The 20,818-nt window shown below is 42.6% G+C and overlaps 2 protein-coding genes across 2 annotated transcripts; both read right to left on the reverse strand.

Moving 5' to 3' along the window:
* Window positions 1-2,486: 2,486 nt before the first annotated feature.
* On the reverse strand, window positions 2,487-12,163 carry api5 (apoptosis inhibitor 5). Its single transcript, XM_056599588.1, has 14 exons — window positions 12,078-12,163; window positions 11,546-11,707; window positions 11,283-11,376; window positions 10,538-10,603; window positions 9,685-9,836; window positions 8,803-9,009; window positions 8,372-8,476; window positions 8,166-8,255; window positions 7,841-8,022; window positions 4,673-4,766; window positions 4,496-4,552; window positions 4,330-4,415; window positions 3,763-3,899; window positions 2,487-3,626 (listed from the first exon to the last, which is right to left on the reverse strand). Exons 1-14 carry the CDS (start codon window positions 12,147-12,149, stop codon window positions 3,541-3,543), a joined length of 1,590 nt encoding a protein of 529 aa, XP_056455563.1. The 5' UTR covers window positions 12,150-12,163; the 3' UTR covers window positions 2,487-3,540.
* A 1,195-nt stretch (window positions 12,164-13,358) lies between these two features.
* On the reverse strand, window positions 13,359-20,329 carry samm50 (SAMM50 sorting and assembly machinery component). The gene is made up of 15 exons (XM_056599614.1): window positions 20,123-20,329; window positions 19,799-19,909; window positions 19,598-19,699; window positions 19,411-19,498; window positions 19,147-19,253; window positions 18,895-19,025; window positions 18,450-18,537; window positions 18,139-18,267; window positions 17,797-17,868; window positions 17,618-17,704; window positions 17,134-17,204; window positions 16,579-16,646; window positions 15,772-15,918; window positions 15,401-15,542; window positions 13,359-13,450 (listed from the first exon to the last, which is right to left on the reverse strand). Exons 1-15 carry the CDS (start codon window positions 20,141-20,143, stop codon window positions 13,405-13,407), a joined length of 1,410 nt encoding a protein of 469 aa, XP_056455589.1. The 5' UTR covers window positions 20,144-20,329; the 3' UTR covers window positions 13,359-13,404.
* Window positions 20,330-20,818: the final 489 nt, after the last annotated feature.

Below are 20,818 nucleotides of genomic sequence, written 5' to 3' on the forward strand. Positions count from 1 at the left end.
AGGTGTATGTAGGGTCGGGTTATGAGGGGTCCTACTTGGGTACTAGCTAAAATGTGAACATGGAAGGTCTCTGAGGAGACAGAGTACACGGTGTTCCCTGAGTTTTGGGAGCTCTATGCATAGACCAAATAACAGTTGGCTCTCAGCATCCCCCCCCCCCCCCACCCCCAGCCCCCTCCAACTCGTTCTTTCTCTTGACATTCTCATGCAAGATTACATAACGGGAGGCTTAACGTCTTCTTCCATCACAAATAAATGTACGCTTTCCTGCACAGGCGTACTCGATTGAGAAGGTCTATTTTTTGGATACCTTCTATTTCTGAAAGGCGCATTGGTAAAAATAAAATCCTCTGCCTCCTCGCACATTTTAAGGGTTTTATAAATATCTCATTTCATATCCATCAGCAACATTCTGTCTGTAAATATTTTACAAAGCTCCTTAAGACAAAAAATGTTTTGTTGACGGTTGATGTTTGGTTAATCGGCAGAAAGGTAGGCCACTGACTAAGGGGACGACTTGTTTATGTTCAGCCAGGTATGGTTCTCTTGTGATAGTCTTATAAAGCAGCAATGAGCCAGAGGGATGGGATTATTGATAGCTATGTACCCATAAAATGGTCTCACGTGCAGCAGCCGCTTCCCTCCCGCCCAAACTGACATGCTAACTCTCACTGGATGCTATATTTAGCCTGGCCTCGCGGTACTGTTACTATTCCTAGCATTGTACATGAGTGGGCGGACTGTTTTTTTTCTATGAAATTCAAGAAAAGTTCCCTTTTCACGTTGTATATTTTCTCTGTAGAGTGCTTTACATAGCGACCTGTTTGTAATGCAATCTGCTCCTGCATATAGGCTGATAGATAATGACTTTAGGCCCACTGCTATTTAGCACGCCACTAATAAGGCAACTCCGAAAGCTTGGGTAAAGACGTAGCTGTATTTTGGTGTAGATGAGCCTATGAATAGGATCCCATGTAGGGTATATATAGTTTATTGTGACAGACTGATCATATTATTTCTCAAACGTGTAGGCCTACACTAAGAATTCCTCTAAACGGAAGAAGCCACATCGTGATGTGGAACCTTTGCGTCCTCCAAAAGACGACGAGTCAGTTTCGGTTAAACTGGTTGAAAAGAGCCGAACTATACCACTATAAAAGCAAAGCATTCTGGACTCAGAGGCGAGGGCTTTGGAATTAGATTCCGTTTGCGTTCCCTGCTTTAAGTTTAACATCTCTGAAACTCTTCAAGAGAAACGTCGAGACGGAACATGTTGGCCTCTGTCAGGAGACCGTAACCCGCTTCAGCACCGGGGACAGTTCCTCCGTCGAGAACAGTCGGCTACTGTACGGCCATAACTGTCTTGCTACACTGGCTAAGACACTGTGTTTACAGAACCCCGAGTCTCGAGTTGGGGTTCCGTAGCTAATTGTGGACATGCCTTAGCGTCATTTTAACCAGTTGTCAATAATCCCTGAAATGCCTGTGTATGTAGGGAGAGAGAAAGAGAGCGAGAGCGAGAGGGAGAGAGAAAGAGAGCGAGAGAGAGAGAAATGAATAGATCACATGGGCTCATAGTCTACAGTTCCACCACCACTCGCGTTCTCCTTTCTCACAATCCGCTATTTTTCTCGGGTCAACTCCTCATCCTCTGCCGCTGCTGCCACCCACTCTTCCTCCACCACCTGATTATTGTAAGAAACGTGCGCGTGCATGTGGCTGGTTTGGGAAATACCTGGTCACAACCAATGAGCAATAAGGCATAGCCTATCGCTTATAGCCCCCCTTCGACCAGAAATGGAAGTTAATATAGGCTACCAACAGGTCTGCAGTCTGTGTAGTGTGTATGCAATAATGCAAAGAACTGAATCTAATAACAGACGACCCTAGGTCCCAACCAACGTCGGCTTACTTCAGGGTTTAATTTCAAAGGAAAAACGGAGTTGTCCTTTAACCACGTGTCCAGCAACGAAAGCTGTTTGGATTACTCTCCCAACTAGTTAATAATGACGTGTGGGGAGTTTGATCTACATTTTACTTTTCTGCAAGATTCTTATCAAGAAAGCAATGTTCATCGGTGTCTGCCCAGCCGGCTATACGAGACAAAAGACATCATGAAGCTTCAAGTGCCTGGTTTGGTTGGGATAAAAATAGACCTGGTTGCTTTGAGTAGAAAGCGATGGTCTTGTGCGTCCTCTAGCGGCAAAACTGTTTCACTACAAGTCATTGTGGTCAGGTACCTCTCAGCGCCATATTGGTAGTTTTTCTCTGCTCTTTTCGAAGAATTAGTCATTGACGTCACAATAGAGATTATAGATATGCACACCTCTATATATATATTAGTTGATTATCTCCATACCCCAATCCTGGAACAGATAAATAATCTTTTACAAACCAGGATAACTAGCAATGCTTTGTAGAGCTTGCTGATCTACATCTAAACGAAAGAGAATTTATATTTGTTAGTAAAATAGAAAGATAAATTTAAATTGCAAAGGGAAACAATCAAAAGCTCAATTGTCTACCCAGTAACTGCCTTTAATCCAAAAATGTTTTAACACTAGTCATTGAATTAGAAAACATGCAAACACTAGCACACCTTCATTGGGGGATAGAAATTGTAGGAAATTAATACATCTGGTTCCCAGCAAGGATGCAACCAATAAATACTTGACAAAGTTAACCCTTTGATATTCAGAAACATCTCCCAAGCCTTACCAACACATTAACAGAACTGACATTGCCAAGAGGCCATTCCTTCAAGAGTCATTACAATATTTACTACCACAACAACACAAAGTGTCCTGTTTATCCACCATGGTAATGGTTTGCCTACCATATCAATAAGCCATAATTGTAACAAACCCAATTCAAACCAAGTGCTTTAGTAGTTCCATGCATCACAATTGCTACATTTGCTGGTTAGGAACAGGCTGGTGGCCACATCATTTTTATTAACTTTACATGTTTAAGATACGTTGCATAAATCAGACGTTTCAGTAGCAGACATTTGCTTTGGACTAAGCGGATTAGCCAAACCATTAACTGATACACAAAAAAAGACCACTTGAGACTTCGATACAAGTTTATGATGATAGACATAAAAAAGTAATCACAAAAAAAAGGATTCATACAAAGTACCAACATCTAGCCAATCTAAGTGAAATTCTTACAAAAACAAGGATTAAATAAGTGACAGTTTGCATCTTTTTTTTCTAAAAAGGAAACAATTAAAATCCAGATAAAACGTGGCAGTCCTTTGTTCAATGAAACCCACATCGAACTACCATGGGGATGGTAAACCACGGGGATGGTGAACATGAGGGTGGCATGTTAAGTTGAAGCAACAGGTTTGTACAAGAATCCTAGCCAGTTTACTGTGAGTGAGATTTAGAACGTGAAAAAAAATCAAAAAAAAAATCAGAAGAGGCAGAAAGAACAGGTGAAGAGACTGGTTAAAAAAGGATGACAGCAGTTCCCTTCCACACTCTGCAGTTCAATCAGTGTGTGTTTGCGTGTGCAAGGTGTCGGGGTCCCCCTTTAGTAGATCCTGCCTCGGCTTCTGTTGCCACGGGTTCCAAACCCTCGTCCCCGGCCACCTCTGAAGCCTCCACGCGTCTCTGGAGCTATCAGTGAGCGGGGTGCAGAAAACCATTCGTATTACTTTCTATTCTTCCTATTGAAACCCACATCGACCTGTAGCGACTTGATTTCAAGGGCTGTCAGATTCAAGGGTGCCTTGATAGTGCTGCGTGTGCGTACCATAGGTGCCGATGGTGGCGCTGTATTTGCCACTGGGAGGGTTGTAGATCTGCCGGGCGTCCCGCCGGGGCAGCACAGGGAGCTGCTTCTTGATAGTGCTGACTGGGCTGATCTCCTCACCAGACGGTCGCTTGGGTCTGTGGAAGAATACCGAGGGAAAAGGTTGTGATAAAGCACTATATAGCAATGGCCCCCAGAGCACTGAATACGTTTGATTGCGGGTTACATAGAAGGCAAATAACACTCCAAAAAGGCTCATTGCTCAACGGTCACTTTTATTGGGGAAGACATCAGGTTGGAGAAGTAAGAGGGTGTCTGGTGGGGGCTAGTGAGGTCCCCCCACGCCCCCATCACTGTAAGCGCTTTGAGTTTCCAGAAAAAAAAAGCGCTCTATAAATTCAATTAATTATTAGTTAATGCACATGGTTTACCTCCTGAATTTAGTTAAGTTGTCAAGTGTACCAATAAATTCTTCTAATTTAAGTAATTTCCAAAAAGACATTTCAGTTTCCACAATATTACCCCCAAAAAAGGTGCAAAGCATTGTACAATTCTGTTTAAACTTACGCTGCTGCTGCTGCCTCCATTTTCTGCACCGGCTTCCAGCTCAATGTGACTGTGCTCTTGTATGATGGTGGATTGTGGAACAGATCCTGAAAGAGTGAAAAAAAGGTTTTAGAGAAAGTAGCATAAAGTTACATTAGACTCCATCATCAGATATTAAGAGGCTTACCTTGATCAGTACATTGATGTTGTTGGTAATCTTGAGAGCCACCACTTTGATCTTATTCTAGAGTTTTGAATTGGGAAAGGGAAAAGGTTAGTTGTCCCCAGAGCTAATAACACCCAAACAGACACTGTTTGACCGTAAATGCAATACATTGAACGCAGACTCCAAAACGCCATTTACCTCGTCAGTTTTCAATGAGTCTCCCGTCTTTCCTTGTAGCGCCACCCGTAGCTGTCTGATGTAAACCTGCAGGCCTCTGGCAAAGTACTGTAACCTTGAAAAGCACAGAAATACAAACAATTCACGAGTTGGTACACACATCCTCTTCATCATTATATTCAACCTCTGCATCTACAACTAACCACTCCACTTAGCAATAGCAGAAACTTTCCCCAGGAACTAGAAATCTTGGCAGGGAACAGGGAGTACAGGGCGTTACCAAAAGTACAGGAATATCAGGGGTGGGGCATGCAGGGCTGAACATCGGATTGGTCATGAAAGCTTACTTTTAGATATCGAATAGGAAAACAACTGCCCTGCGCTACACCATAAATATAATATTTGAATCCTCAAAATACACATGACATTTAGATGAAAGAACAGCGCATACTCTTGTAATAGCTTGGGGTTGACGGTTAACTACATCTGTCTATTTGACTGCTGGAAAACAAGCGTACGAGTATAAACGTATTAGGGATGGGCGTGAGGAATCGATTACACGAGTACTCCTCGTTACAAATGATCTCGGTTGGTGGACAGGCAAACTCGAGTTTGCATAAACACACTGACAAAATGAAGTTAAATCTAATAACGTTTTCTGAAGCAAATGTATCAATTTTCTGCGTGGCGCCACTGGACGCTAAAATTAAAAAAGTTAAGAGATGGCGGTTAGAGCAAAGCGCAGCGAAGTATGGAAATATTTCACAGAAATAATAGATCATAAAGGTGGAATGTAATATATTCTACGTAGTACTAGAAGTAGTACAAGTGCTATGCGGCAATATATGCTCCTGAAACACAACGGCGAGTTTGAGAAAGCAGACCCGCAGCAACCAAGTGTGTCGGCTATTTTCACCGCAAGACTCAGCTGTAATCCCGGCCTTGGAGGGAGGATCAAAATGCTGATTACATCGATGATCACTAAAGAGATGCTGCCTCTCAGTTTTGTGGATGAGAAGGGGTTCCGTGATCTCATGGCCTTTATAGGAGCCTGAATACAGGGTGCCATCGTGGCGCACCATCACTGCTCGAGTGGAGAAAATGTACGCGGAGAAAAGGGGGCAGTTAAAGGCCGACCTGGTGACAGCCGACAAGGTTCCGATAACAACTGATACCTGGACTGCCCTCACAACCGAGTCCTACGTCACAGTTACCTGTCGCTATGTGGGAGATGACTGGGACCTGAAGACAGCGGTGCTAGAGACTCGTAGCTCGGATGAGAGACACACAGCGGAGAACATCGCTGCTCATCTCCGAGCTGTCACTGAGGAGTGGGGAGTTCACGATAAAGTCGTAGCATGTGTGCATGACAATGCACGCAACATGGTCCTGGCAAACCAGCAGCTACTCCAGTGGGATCGGTTCCCTGTTTCGCCCATACGCTGCAATTAATGACGGCTTTAAGAATGTGAACATCAACCGTGTGGTCGCAGCGTGCAGCAGGTTGATTTCTCACTTCCACCACAGCGGCCTCTAATGCTTTAAAAAGCATTACAAAAAAAATAAGCGCTACAAAACCTCCCACCACACAAATTGATCCAATATTGCCGGACACGCTGGAACTCAATATTCGAAATGCTGGAGCGACTGCACGAGCAGAGATGGGCTGTGACCGCAGCGCATTTCGGACAGGACGGTGACGAAGTTGGCCGATGCAAGGACACTTGAGCTGGCGGACGAAATGTGGAAGACCATTGAAGAGATCTTGCCATCACTGAAGTCCCTCAAATTAGCGACCACAGCTCTCTGCACTGAGACTCATGAGTCTCGGTCCATGGTGCTCCCAGTTGCGAAAAGCCTGCTTGAAAAGCATCTTGAGCCAGTGGAAGGGGAATCTAAACCTGTAGTGGACTTCAAGAGAACCGTCGCCGGCTCCCTCTGAACCCGTGTAAGGCCGCTCGAAGAAAATATCAGCCACGGTAATTAATTAAGCCGCTGGCTATTTATTGTTATTGCTTTGTTCTTTATAAAGGTATGTTTGTTGCCACTAGAGAGTGTGCGTGTGTGTGTGCGCGTGCGTGAGTGCGTGCGTCTGCGCTTGACCCGAGACACAAACATCTTCGGTTTTTGGATCCGGCCCTTCGCCTCAGCACCGAAGAGAAGCTATCGGAACTGCACGACGGGGTTCCATTGCAAGGCCCGGATGACATGGAGGGGGAAAGCAGTGACGCCCCAGCCCACAGCATCACAAGCGCATCAGAGGCCCTTGAAACCCACTTCGGGGAGGACTACATCGAAAATAGCGAGGTCAACAAACTAGAAGCTTATTTCAGTGAGCCATGCATCCGTCCACAGCAAAACCCCATGGAGTGGTGGAAGTCAAACAGGGATCGATACAAAAAAACAGAGCGTTCTGGCAAAGCAGCACCTGCTTATCCCCGCCACCTCCGTGCCAGCGGAGCGAGTGTTCTCCGCCGCGGGACAGATAGTGAACAGAATGCGCTCTCGCCTGTCTCCAGAGCACGCCGATATGCTGGTTTTTCTCACCAAGAATTGATTTGGATTTTCGGATAATCATGATTTATAGGGTGTATTTTTCTAAATGTGTAAAGCAGGCCCAGTGCCTCAGTTTATATTGCCTTGATTGCTTGGTGGATTAATTAGGCCCCATATATTTCTTTAAATTGTATTTTTTTTTTGTTCATTTGCTGCCATTTTATTTGCAACTTTAAATTATCGCAATGGTTGGGCTAACGTTACAGGCCTTTGTTTGACGTGATTTAAATTGTGGGACATATTTATTTACTTTTGTAAGGAAAATGTGTTCTGAACGTTAAAATAAATAATGAATACTATGAATAACTGACTGTTTTGATTGAGAATAAGCATGACATGTTTGGTTGGTAATAATGCCGTTCATGCGTTGCATTCTAAAAATAGGTAATAGATAAACGAGTACTCAATTGATCCTCGAGAAATTCCTTCGATCACTCGAGATTGGAATTTACTACTCGTGCCCATCCCTAAAACGTTTCACTTCTGTGAAAGGTAGTTCCTGCGAATGAACGTTCCAGGTACTTTGGTTGGAAACATGAACTATAGGAACACATAGGTTTGACGTATATTGTATCAATGCTGGTCACCTAGATAGCATGGTAAGAAACAGTGTCCAGGAGTTACACTGCTCACCTGATCTTGAAGTCTTTGAGCTGCTCGGCCTCCACCTTGTCCAGCAGGAAGTCAGGCAGCTTTTTGCCCAGCTGATGGAAGCCAAACAGGAGACACTCCACGTAGCTGAACTGCAACTTGGGTTCTTCACTGACCGCATTCTCCCCATTCTCTGCCTCGTCTGGGGGCAGGGGCATATACTCCTACACGGACAACAAGACAATAACACAAGACCCAAAAAAATAGGACTTTATTTCCAAGAAATTAAAAACCCAATGAAAAGTGAGGGTCAGAAACATTGGGTTATGATCTGTTAATGCAACGGGGCACCCAGAGCCCTACTCACCACCAGCTTGGTGAACAACATGTTGAGGTTGGACTCCAACTTCTCCATATCGCCACAATACGGGCTCATCTCAGCCAGCAGCTTCAGAACCTACACATACAGATGCATATCCTTAAGCCAACGGCCTGAAGCTTTCATTCCCTTTTTAATGAGAAGAAAACATGCAGCTCACGTCAAGGCCTTGATAGGAAGAGGAGTGCACATACCTCTAGCTGAATATCCAGGTCAGCAACCGGGGTGGTCAATTTGCTGAGGTTGGGCAGGACATGTTCACAGAAGTAGGTCACAAACCGCGTTGAGTGGACATTTTTCTGGAAAAGTTAATGACAATTTATTAAAGAAACCGCTCTGTTTTAGTGTTGGAATAGATTAGTTATAAAAAACACTTGCTTGAAAAATATGTTGACAATAATCCAAACCCTCAATATTAACTTTGCCACTAGGTGCAGCTAGATAGCCTTTCTTCTCAACAGCAATCAAAATAAAACAATGATCGACTCAAAGGACACAACCTGTTCCCAGTTCGAGCCAAAGGATTCGAAGGGGTTAACCTAAGGTCACCGGAGCTGTTGTTCCGGAGCTTTGAGCTCCACCATTAGATAATACGTTTTAAAGATATATTGATTGTGATGCTCACCGAGAAGAGAGGCAGGGCCTGGCGTGTACACTGCAGGAGACGGTCCACCGTGTCCGGGTCGGCAGGGTTGAGCGCCTGCTCCAGGAAGGCCTGTTCCACCACCAGCTCCACCAGTTGTTGCCGGCCACTCACGGTCTGCAGTATGCGCAGACCCGACACCACGCGCATCAGCAGCACAAACTCCTCTCCCGTCACGTCCTCCAACACCTGGACACGGGTGGAAACAGGACACCGGACCCAATGTTAACGGTGCAAACGTTGACGTCAGTCACTGGAAATAAACCCACTACCTTGTTGAAGACTTGATCATGTCAGCAGCCAAATCAATATCTTTCACACTCAGACTAGTGTCATTCAGCCACTCCGATCCAAGAGAATACTAAAGAGAAAACGTCACGTTGTCCTGGCAACCGGATTTTCAGTTCTAAACAACCGAACGAGGGATGGCGTTCTGTTTCTTCCATGTGTTGTTTCTTTCAAAATGAAAATAAGTCAATTTCAATAGGTGAAAATCACTACCAATCTAAACATGTCAAGGCGTTCATGTATTCGCCTGGAGTATTAAAATGAAAAGTTTGCGCTAGCATGAAAGATAAAGTTTATAATGTAACGGTAAATTGGTCCACTCTCAATATTACTTACATCATTGGTAAAGGAAACGCAAATCAATTCGGCCAAAAAAAAAATCATACCTTTTCTATCAAACGTTTGTGTGGCATAGGATTTCCCCTTGTTCATTTGGTTTGTGTAGAACCAAAAATCGGTTGCTATGGAAACGTGACGTCACACTTTAGTACTCTATCCCATCTCAGCCACATAAGAGGACTACGGGGAAAACACGATAGCGCCGGCAATGGTTTACATTGGGAAACAAGAGCCCACCTTTTTAGTCTCTGCAAAGACGAAGTCCTCCACCTCCTTGGTCATGACGTCCTCGGGCAGGGTCTTGATTTTCAGAGACAGGAACTTGATGGCTCGCTCCCGAACCACGTCCTCCCCCTGCAGGATCTGGGAGAAGAGCCCTCCGAGTGTACCTGATGGACACAGGCCACGGAGAATTGCAAATGAGCATCTTCTATTTGCCCAAGGATGACACATTGCCCTTTTATGACACATCAAGGCGATAAGAACAGTTAAAATCGTGGGGTGCAGAAACTGGAATCCATCAAGTGGGAACCTTTTTCATTTGACACAAAACGTATGCAGTTAGGCTAATTGTATTTCAAATTTCACAATTCATAAAAGGCAGTTGTCGGATATGTGATTTGATTCAACAGGGCAGATTGTGGTCGGTAGGGCTGTCCCGAACACATCATTTCAAGCTTTGAATATTCGCATGGTTTACATTACAAACCAATATTTGGTGGAGAAAAAGTCCATTCATATCACGTTAGTGCTCTGTGGAGAAGGTCAGTGGGTTACCACCCGGCAGAGCTCCAATGTAAAGCAGGTCACAATAGACGAACTACGAGTGCCGCGCAGGGTAGCTTCTTGTTGTGGATAGACAACACCTCTGTAGATTAGATGATAGGTTTGGTCCTGCGTTTAATATAATGGGTCTCCAATGGATCTTAACCATCGCTAGTTCCCAGTTGGTTTACGGGTCTGCAGAAATGTAAACCACCATCTTTCCTATTAGCTCACCGCTATCAGCAGGGAACATATATCAAGATAAGGTGTTCAGATAAGACACAAAAAGCAAAAGGTAAAAAAAAAAGAAGAGAATAAGTCTTACCCTTGGCATCACTCTTGAAAATCGATACAAGGGCCGTATTCACTTGGTTGAACTCTGCAGTGTCCTCTGAACAAACACAAACACACAGGTTACTGGAGGACTCAACGTCATGAATGCTGCCCTGGTCTCTGTATTGTAAATTGGCCGGTATTATCTTCATAACCTAACCAAGTAACTTACCTAACCCTAACCCTGTCTTGGAGGAGTTGGGTGAGAATTAGGCCTGCATGTTAAATCGTCTAAAATCGCGATCTCGATTCGCCCCTGTGTGGATTGCAGTTTACTTTACTTAAGTACTTTGATATTTTTTTACGCCTTCATTTAAGTGTGTGGAGTTGGTTCAGCAGTTATAAAAGGCCAGCAATTAGACAACGTGCTGCTGTACAAAATAAATAAATCAATTTTTGACACTGCACTTTAATCAGTTATAAAGGGCCATATGAAACGCAACGTGCTAGAGGTGCCAAAAACCTGTGTTTGGTACTGCCATTAGTTTTTTTGTCATGGTTCATGGTGCAATAAAAATTACATTTCGTGAGAAAAAAATCGTGGCAGAGAATTGTGATATAAATTCTAAGCTAAAAAAATCGTGATTCATATTTTTCCCCGAATCGTGCAGGCCTAGTGAGGAAAATGCCCTGGTGTCTATTGTAAACATGAAGGTGTTAACTTCATAACCTAGCCCAGTACCTGTCTGGAGGAGTTGGGTGTGTATGTCTGTTAACTTCATAACCTAGCCCAGTACCTGTCTGGAGGAGTTGGGTGAGTATGTCTGCGACCCGGAGGATGTTCTCCCCGGTCGCAAAACGTGGAAGCTCTTTGATTGCCTGTCGCCTTATCTGAAAACAGAAGATTGTATATTGACTGTTAGTGTTGGGACTACTTGTTAGTATTAGACACGGTTTTTTGCCAATATTTAAAAGATATAGAGTCGAGAAAAAAACGTGAGAAACGATAAACCACTCTGTGAGCAACACCAACAACAGTTCAAACTTTGGAAACACTCACCGACACATCTTCATCTTCACAGAGGTCAAGCTGGGCATTGATGGCAGCATCGGCAAGTTCGGGAAAGCTGCTAAAAAACTTTGGGATGAACTGTGCAGCGAGACGCTTCTCCTTTGGGCCACCTTTGACGCCATCCAGAATAACCTGGTAGGCATCCTTATGCTGCAGAGATCACAAGAAGTACACTTAAATTACTTAATGAATGAATTTCTCATGCGAAAGAGTTTTAAAGTTTGGGGGACCTATTTCGATCTTTAATTCCTTCTCATTACTACATCTGGATAGTTCAGGAAAAATAAATACAAATCCCCAATAAATTGCACAAAGAAACACCAGAAATCCATAGACGGATTCAAGATTACTACCGTGGTCGATCTCAAGCTCGTTTGCTAGCATGTTATCGTTAGCTTAGCATTTGTAACAGCCTACCATATTGAACATCATTTCCAAGCACTTTACCTGACAAACATCACTCTAATAAACGTATTATTCGATAATTCAAAACGAATAAGATGGTTGGATTATTAAATACCTGGCTGAGGTTGTCCTTAGCGTCAGCAAGGATCCCATAGTTACGATACAGCTCCTCGATAGTGACCGCCATCAGCGTGTCCGAGTGCGTGCTTAGATTAGAACGCCAATGAATTCACCGATATCCCGTATGAGGGCAATTTAGTCTCTGCTTCTAGTCGTCGTTAATTAAAAAATAGCCTATTTTTAAAAAATATGCAATTCTATAAACGGTTACTGGGAGAGCAAAATTGCATAAATATGTGACTGAAGCCCCGCTCTGTTTCAAAAACGTTTGCTAGCGTTTTAGCCAGGGGGAAATCTTCTTTATTTTCTTTTGCATCTAAAGGCGTCATAGCATGCCGCCAGGCGCATTGCTGCCCCCACAGGTGTGGAGGTCAGTGCTATGGAAATACATTAAAAAAATATAACAACCAAGATTAGATCAAATAAAGAGATTAAAAACACACAAATGATTGCCATAGAGTAAAACAATTTCCCCCTCTCCTTGCATCACACATGACCATACATGGTTAAACTCACAACATAGAAATAAAAATAAATGTAGCCTATACTGAAACCACTAAAGCACAACTAGGAAAAAAAAATATTTTTATTAATTAATTTTACGTTTGGTTGGATTTACATAGGACCCTTGATAAATGCACACATGGTTGGATGTCTCCCGTTGTTATCCCTAACTCTGCAAAAAAGCTGTTTAATATCTTATTTGTATTGTATTAGTTTTGCCATAACATTAGGCAAAAAAAGGCTTCAGTCTCTGAAATACTTGTGAACCAGGTCACTCCACTGGAGGAATGAGCCCTCACACAGCATTGTATGCAGTGGAAGGTGAACAGAAGTAGGCATTTAATGAAAAGTTTACAAAACAAAACAGAAGGCAGAAAATGTTTAGGGAGAAATAAACCTGGATCTGGATTGATAACGTGGATAGTGGATGGATTTTATGGGAATTTCAACAATAGCAATGGGTTCAGTAAAAAAGTAAATGTTTTTGGTATCTGGCTAACAAATGGACTGAATACATTTTTGACCATTGACCATTTGACCATGATTCCAAAAAAATATTTGTTAAGATAAAAAAGTCGCAGACATAATGACTTTGTTAGTTGTACAGTAAGTGATTAAGGGAAATTCATCTCAGAATGTATTTTCGCCCTGTCGCTTCTGATTAGAGCATTATTTGGAGAATGATCCATCTTGCCATATTCCAATTGTGGATTTTCAGAATAGCCACTTAAACGTGCTTAGTTGATAAAGTAGGTTGTAATGTAATAACATAAAGGTATTGCAAGTCTTGAATATCGCTCCAAAGCAAGGATAATAAATCACAGGAAACGAATTCCTGCTCCGAACTGGACTCCATCACAGATCCTGTTATAAAACAAGAAACAACATATTGGCGTATGAACAGATTGGAGAGTGCATTGAGCAGAATGACTACCGCTCAATTAGAAGAAAATCTTTCTTGATCACTCAGGGATATAATCAATTGTCAATAGGGTTATGTATCATTATGCAATGTTCTAAATTAAAGGGCACCTATGTCTTATCTGCCCTGCCCTTTACTTAGGGTGCACTCACACTAGGCCATCTGGCTGTGGCCGTTGGCCGTTTTCACACCTAACCGTGCTCAAATGGCCCCATTGTTCTCTGGCCGCTACTGTGGCCTGGCCACGTTAGGTTCTTGTACATACGTCATCACGTCGTAAGTAACACGTCATCACCAAGCGTCCGCTGCATGGACCATAATAAAGTCTGCCGCCAGTCAGAGTTTTAACAACAATGGATAACAACACAGAGAACACAGTTCGCACTTTGCTGAGTCTGTTGCTTATTTGGATATATGTTTACCGTTAATTGGAAAAGAAGGCTCGTCGCCTTTATTATGTCCGTGGTCATCGCATGGACCAGTGTTTCCCACACATTGACGAGACTATGGCGCCCCGCCATAGTCTAATTTCGGCCGCCATAGTCTCTGCGGCACATTCGTGTTGCTCTCATTGGGATTGCATGAGAGCACGAAGTTCGGCTGTCTGCCTGCGACTGTGCCGAATAGCCTTCTGCAGCCGAATCCAAGTTGGCAATCCTTGAACTTTATTTAAATGAGAGTCTGGCGAATCGTGATGAAAGCCAATCAGTTTAGCGTGCGTGTGCTTACGTTGCAGAGGGTCTTGAGTTGTCGAAAAAATAGAGAGAGCGCGACATTCGGAATTTTGCATTAACGTATGAGCACTACCTTAACAGCATCCATGATCAGTAAGTTAACTAACTGTAAACATACGATGCTCACAGAGGTGATGCATTTTTAGATGCATACTGTTTGAGAACATAGAACTCCGTTTGACCTAGTGCACACGCAAACATAAAAACGGAGTTTCAGAGTTTTTATAAATGATCGTTTCCCATGATAAAAACTCAGTTTTCGTGTAGCCTGAATGAAAGGGCAAAACGTATGAAAACATGTGTTTTCCCATTGTGTAAACGGGGGGTTTATACAAATGTATAGCCTATGAAACCATTGAGAAGGTGACATTTAGGCCACGCCATTGTGTTTAAATAGGCGTACACTGAAAAAAGGAGATTGGCCATCTGTTGTGTAGAATGTATATCTGCAGAAATATACGCCAAGAATGGCTAAAGATAATTCCATCATTTATTATTTCATCTGAATGCAACGTGAGCTGCAACAATAGTGCACCACAACTCAACAAATACAAAGTCCATAATCAATACCAAGGAATTAGTTCTTTGTTAGTGTTAGTTTACTATTAGTAGGCAAACCACCGCGCATGTCCGGTTGAATGTATTCACCCCCCCCCCCCCCCCCATAGTCTCCAAAATTTCTGTGGGAAACACTGATGGACTATACGTTATCCAGCTCAGGTTGCGTAGCCGTGCGTGTGCGCGTGTCGGCTCATTAGCATCTGTACCGTAGCGGCCCGTACCGTAGCAGCACACCTCTCCCAAGTGGCCAAATTGGCCTGGCCTGGCCAGACTGGCCACACTCACACTGGCAGATTTGAGCACGGTTAGGTGTGAAAACGGCCACGGCCACGGCCAGATGGCCTTGTGTGAGTGCACCCTTAGGGACATCACAAGGGGATAAATGTTGATAGATAGATATAGTGTTCGATAGATAGTTGATGGATAGATCCATCCACCAGCATACCCAGACTGTAACACCTGGCCACTCACACCAGGTGGTAAACAGGGGCCCTTTTAGTGTTTAACCATATTCTGGCCCACTTTCATATCCCACCATCACTTTAGTCTAATGTTGATTATGTTTACAGCTAGTGGTGAGTTATCTTAACGCCGTACTTGTCTCCGCTCTGGACTCCCATTGGGATGCAGTAGTTGAGCTCCAGCCGGGCGATGTTTCCCAGCCGCAGCAGAATACCTGCTCCGTACGACCAACGTATGCACTCGGCAAGCTTGCTCAGGTGGGCTTGGGGGCCTTCACCTGAGCACAAATTCAAAGGATAATAAAAAAAAATGAAACAAACTCAACTGCTCAAATACAAGACATTGGAGCGCCACACACAAAGACTTACAATCTGAGCTCTGGAATGTGTAAATGATTAGCCCTGCGTTTCAACTTTGTTGTCCTACCTCAGTTTTAGAAAATAAGTAAGACTAGTAATGCGTAACTTTAGTTGCATCTCTAAAATGGGTGACCTGAATGTACCCACCATAGTTGAGGTTACACAGATTCCCGGCATTGAGGAAGAAGTGCGTTCTGAAGAGGTCACCGAAGCCCCCCTTGCCTGGTCTGAAGGGGAGGGGCGTGTAGAGATGGAGACCCCCAGCCCAGTAGGCCTCCCCTCCCAGGTAGTCACCTAGTGTTGCAATCAAAATCAAAACAGCATTGTGAATACCTTATTTTTCTGTAAGGGTATTTAAGCTAGTAATGCATACACTACTATATAAAAACAATAATATTATTAGCAAAAATATATAAAATAAGCATGAAATAACTCCATTGTATTGAGTCCACTGCGTACACACACCAACAATTATGCAATGAATGGCGTGGATTTTCAAACTGTGATATTTGTTATATATTTTAAACTCTGAAACCACACTCTGCTGGTGAAGAGAGTTGCTTTCAGGTATTCAAAGATCTATTTCCAATCTTCCATTTCTTTAACATACTGAATATTCTGAACTAAGTCAAGCCAAAAGAGGAGCATTCAACCACAGGATGAGTATGTTGTGGTTTGGCTCTTCAGTGTCTAGACATCAAGCACCCACATGTCCAGAGCATGTCAAGTATGAATGGCTTTCCCTTTCCAGCCGTTTATACATTACCCGTACAAAAAAGAGGCATCATGGGGCCGCTTAGTGGCAAACTTTATTGCCACTGTTCTTTGTGACGACCACGGTCTGTCCAGATGCTGCACCTCTTTACTTTTCTCTCCCTCCCACTCCCATCTTCTTCAATCCACTTTACCTGTCCCGTACAAGAGGGCATAAAACCCCATACAAAACGGGCTTACCTTTACTCTGTGGGCCCATGCTATACATGCTGAAACCTCGGACACTCGTGGGTCCACCAAGATAGAACCTATCCAACACAATCACACGGCCACTTGACTTATCATACAAATTCTTAAGTATAAAACATCACAGTTAACACTGATGCTTGTGGGACTGATATTGTCAGTTATCTGTCTGTGAAGCTTGTGGGACTGGTATTGTCAGTTATCTGTCTGTGATGTTTGTGGGACTGGTATTGTCAGTTACCTGTCTGATGGTTGTGGGACTGGCATTGTAAGTGTTGCCTGTCTGTGATACTTGTTGTGAGGCTGGTATGGTAATTTGTCTGTCTGATTCTTTTGGAAATGGTATTGTCAGTTTTACTGTGTGATTCTTTTTGAAATGGTATCATCAGTTTTACTGGTCTGGGATACTTGTGAGACTGGTATTGTCATTTATCTGTCTGATTCTTTTGGAAATGGTATAGTCCGTTTTACTGATCTGTGATACTTGTGGGACTGGTATTCTCAGTTACCGGTCTGCGATACTTTTGAGAATAATTTTGACAGTGTTACCTGTCTGCGATGCTTGTGGGCTGATCACCGATGGGAAGCAGCAAGCCACCCCATAGCGAGGTTGACAGAACCTGAAGAGGAAAGAGGTAAAGACTCCCCTGAGAAGACAGTAGACTTGTGTGTTTCATGTATTACGGGTGAAGCTTTTACCAGAATCAAAAGCTTTCAAGCTAGACATAGACAAAAACATGTAGTGGTAGAAAAATATATACATTAAAAAAAGGTACATTTTGTTTTATTTTTATATAGTGGAATGTCTCGCTCTTGGGCTGTTAACGACAGTGGTCCATTAAAAACTAGTATTAGAAAGAACTATCAGAAATAACCTAAATACTCCATTATTATTTTCATCTGGAAATTGTAAAAAAAAAAGAAAACTGACCTGCTAGGTCAGTTAGCAATAGTTAGTAGTTAGGTCACTCAGGAATTAATATTTAAAAATAACCTCTCACTCAAGAATCTTTGTATAAAAAGGACTTCTCACCGAGTCCCAGAAAAGACTTTTGTTCAATTGAATCTCAAAGTCTTCCTTCAGGAAGCGAGCATCTCCACCGAAGTAACCTGCCAATTCCTGCACCATCAAAATGAAATATGAGCATGGTATGCAATATTCTATTGGCTTTTCTTTTTTTTAGATCAAAACATTTGCAATAGAACACAAACCTGGTGAACCTTGAAGAGACCTCCTTTCCTCGGCAAGATGGAGGAGTTTCTGGTATCAATGGCCATTGTGTGCTGAAGAGAGGAGAATGCATTTATAACACCTATAATACTCCAGCTTCTGGAGCGAATTACCAAAATAATGGCTAAACACATGGCTAGTGAAAACATTGAGTTTTAAGTTTTTCCTTTATCCCTTTCAAGAGTATTGGGTGCCTTCCACCATCATTAAGAACATCACCTCAACAATGAACAGAACTGATAAAAAAAAAAAACTAACACCATGCATTACATTAACAGGTACGAATTGACACACGTCTACAGCAAAACACAGGGAGAACGTGCCGATAGTGACGACTTGAGGGAGTGCCCGCTCTCCTCCCTGACAGCGAAAGATGCAGTCCGTGCCAGGCAGCCAAGCTCTCTCCACACTCCCTCCCACTTGAGGGTGTGGTTGGTCCTCCACACAGGGAACTGGTATCGGAAAAAGAAAAGAGGACAGGTCCACAATGATAGCGATTAGAATTTGAACTTCTTCCAGCAGCTCCCATTCCACATTACCATTTCAATCAAAATCACAACAGAAATCGATTATTGGAGGAGTTTAAGAGATGTTCGCAAGGACAAAGCTGAAATAAATTCACAAAACAATTTACACTAATTTCTGTGGAGACGCCTCGATCGGTCTCCCTCAGTGAGCTCCATGGAAACTGTCCTGTGACTTTGTATAGATTGACAGAGACGCTGAAAGTGGAAAGAAGAAAATAAAAAGTAAAGACGAGGAAAATATAGCCATTCTCCACCTTGCAAACTCGCAGATAATCTGAGGATGGGCAGATTATCTGCGATAATCTGCTGTGCTCAAAAGATGAGCCTCTGGAAATGTATTTGAGAGGATTTTGATTTGATTTCTCTAACCGAATACCGAAATATCATCAAAGAAAACACATGGCTTCTGACTGTTCCATTTCCTTTCACAGAATATTGTTCAAATGTAAAGAAAGAATATGTATACATAATTTATAACACCATCATTGCCTAATTTTTGCGTTTTTAAATTCCCAAAATTTGGTAGAAAGTTCTGATAATATCCAAACTTACTTTCGTTCGAAGTGCCCTGCTTGAGGTTTAAAAAAAGATAGGCCATAGGACGTTTCTTTAGTGCCGTAAGAGAACTGGAACGTCAGCTTCTCTGCGCGACCAAATGTATTTGGGAGCTTCAGACCAAGTACCTGTAATGTATAGATCATACAAATGTGTAGAACATTCAGAGAAAACCATACATTTCCCTTACTTTGGTTCTTGTGTGATTCCTGTTAAAATCAACTCATGGACCATGGTGGAACTACGTACCATGCTTCCTTCATTGTTGCCCACCATGGTGTTGTAACTGCCTGTCATGCGCCTGAGCTCTGTCACCTCAAACGTAACATCCAAACCGTTGGGAAGGGCATCAACTCCTGAATGGAATCAAAACATTGAGAAAATGTGTTGCAGCAGAAACGCAGCTATCCTCAATAGTTTTGCAGTGCAGCCTCAATCCAAGCACAAACACCTTTCACAACTCTAAATAACAAAAAAGATTGTTATAAGAATATCAAATCGGTCTCAATATACCTTGTGAGGTGTCAATGACAACTTCCACTTTTCTGAAGATACCAAGACGCAGCAGTCTCTGTCTGGCTTCATGAGACCTCTTCATTACCTGCAATAATAACATCTAGCTGAATCAGCTCATGGTCCACCATGTGTCTAGATATTGAGAGAAGGGTCTGGACCCATACATGGTACAATGGATGCTCACGTCTATTAGGTTCTTTGCTCGAAACACCTCGGAAATTTCATAAGTCAGGAAGTCTTCCTTTGTTTTTCCCAGCCCATCTATGTGGACTTTTTGAACTACCACCTGCAAGAGATAAGATAGAGTTGTCTATTGTTTTGGACAATATCAAATTGCTTATGCATTTACTGCTCTATGGAAATTAGATGTTACATATGATATTACATTTTTGTTTTCAAGAACTTCTTGCTTAGTTTCCTTCTCAACATCTGACGTTTCGATGTCATCGGCATGAACACCCAGCTCGGGTCCCTTCATGGGGAGAGGGTCAAGGCTCTACAAGACAAAACATGTGATGTCGTTTTCTCTATGTCTGCACATAATATACAAAATGTATAACTTAAGATAAAGCACGCTACGACATTGCATCGACAATTGACAGAAATGCTTAGGTTAATCGCTGAGGTGACTTTACAATAGCACACAAATCTTGCTGGCATATGTCTGCTTTATTGAGGTCATGCTTTAATTTCTTAATATTTGTCTTACCCTTGCGTGGACGGCCCCCATGGTTGGATCCGCAGAACAGGTTATTATTTGTACTTAATATTTGTGGTAGCCGGTTATGATATATAATTTTTATTTTAGTAAGAAAACGGTAAAGTCAAATCAACGGAGGACGCCATGACATTTTTTGTAGCCACGCCCTCTTAAGGTGGTCATTCAAGATTCGCAACACCGTTGTCGAAAAGTGTCTCTCTTTCTCCAAGGATGTATAATACGAGCTCATATCTTCCCATGATACCTGACCCAAAGCATTGTCAGAAAATATAAAACTATTCTTACGATATGTATAGGCCTATATACATGATATAACTGTTTAGAGATTTCGAAGGGAAGATGACAGGAAAGAAATGTAACAATTGATCATGACGTACTTTAATCATTTATTATTATTGATTAGGCTATTTGACAACAATATCACATTGCAGCCAGTTATAAACTTAACATAGAACCGAACCAACATCTTCAAAGAGCAGCATAACATTACCCAAAAAAACACATCTAATTGCAAGATTCTTCGTATGTTGCTGAGCTCTTCTGTAGACCTTTCCTCCTGGATGCACATGTAACAAAACAATCAGAAAACATGAAGGTATATACAATTCTCGGTTATATATTCCTGGAAGTGCACTTACGCTTCTACTTTGAACGTCTCGCGCGATATTCTATCGTGATCTCCCC

This window comes from Gadus chalcogrammus, chromosome 9 (genome assembly GCF_026213295.1).
Source record: "Gadus chalcogrammus isolate NIFS_2021 chromosome 9, NIFS_Gcha_1.0, whole genome shotgun sequence".
NCBI classification, from domain to species: Eukaryota; Metazoa; Chordata; class Actinopteri; order Gadiformes; family Gadidae; genus Gadus; species Gadus chalcogrammus.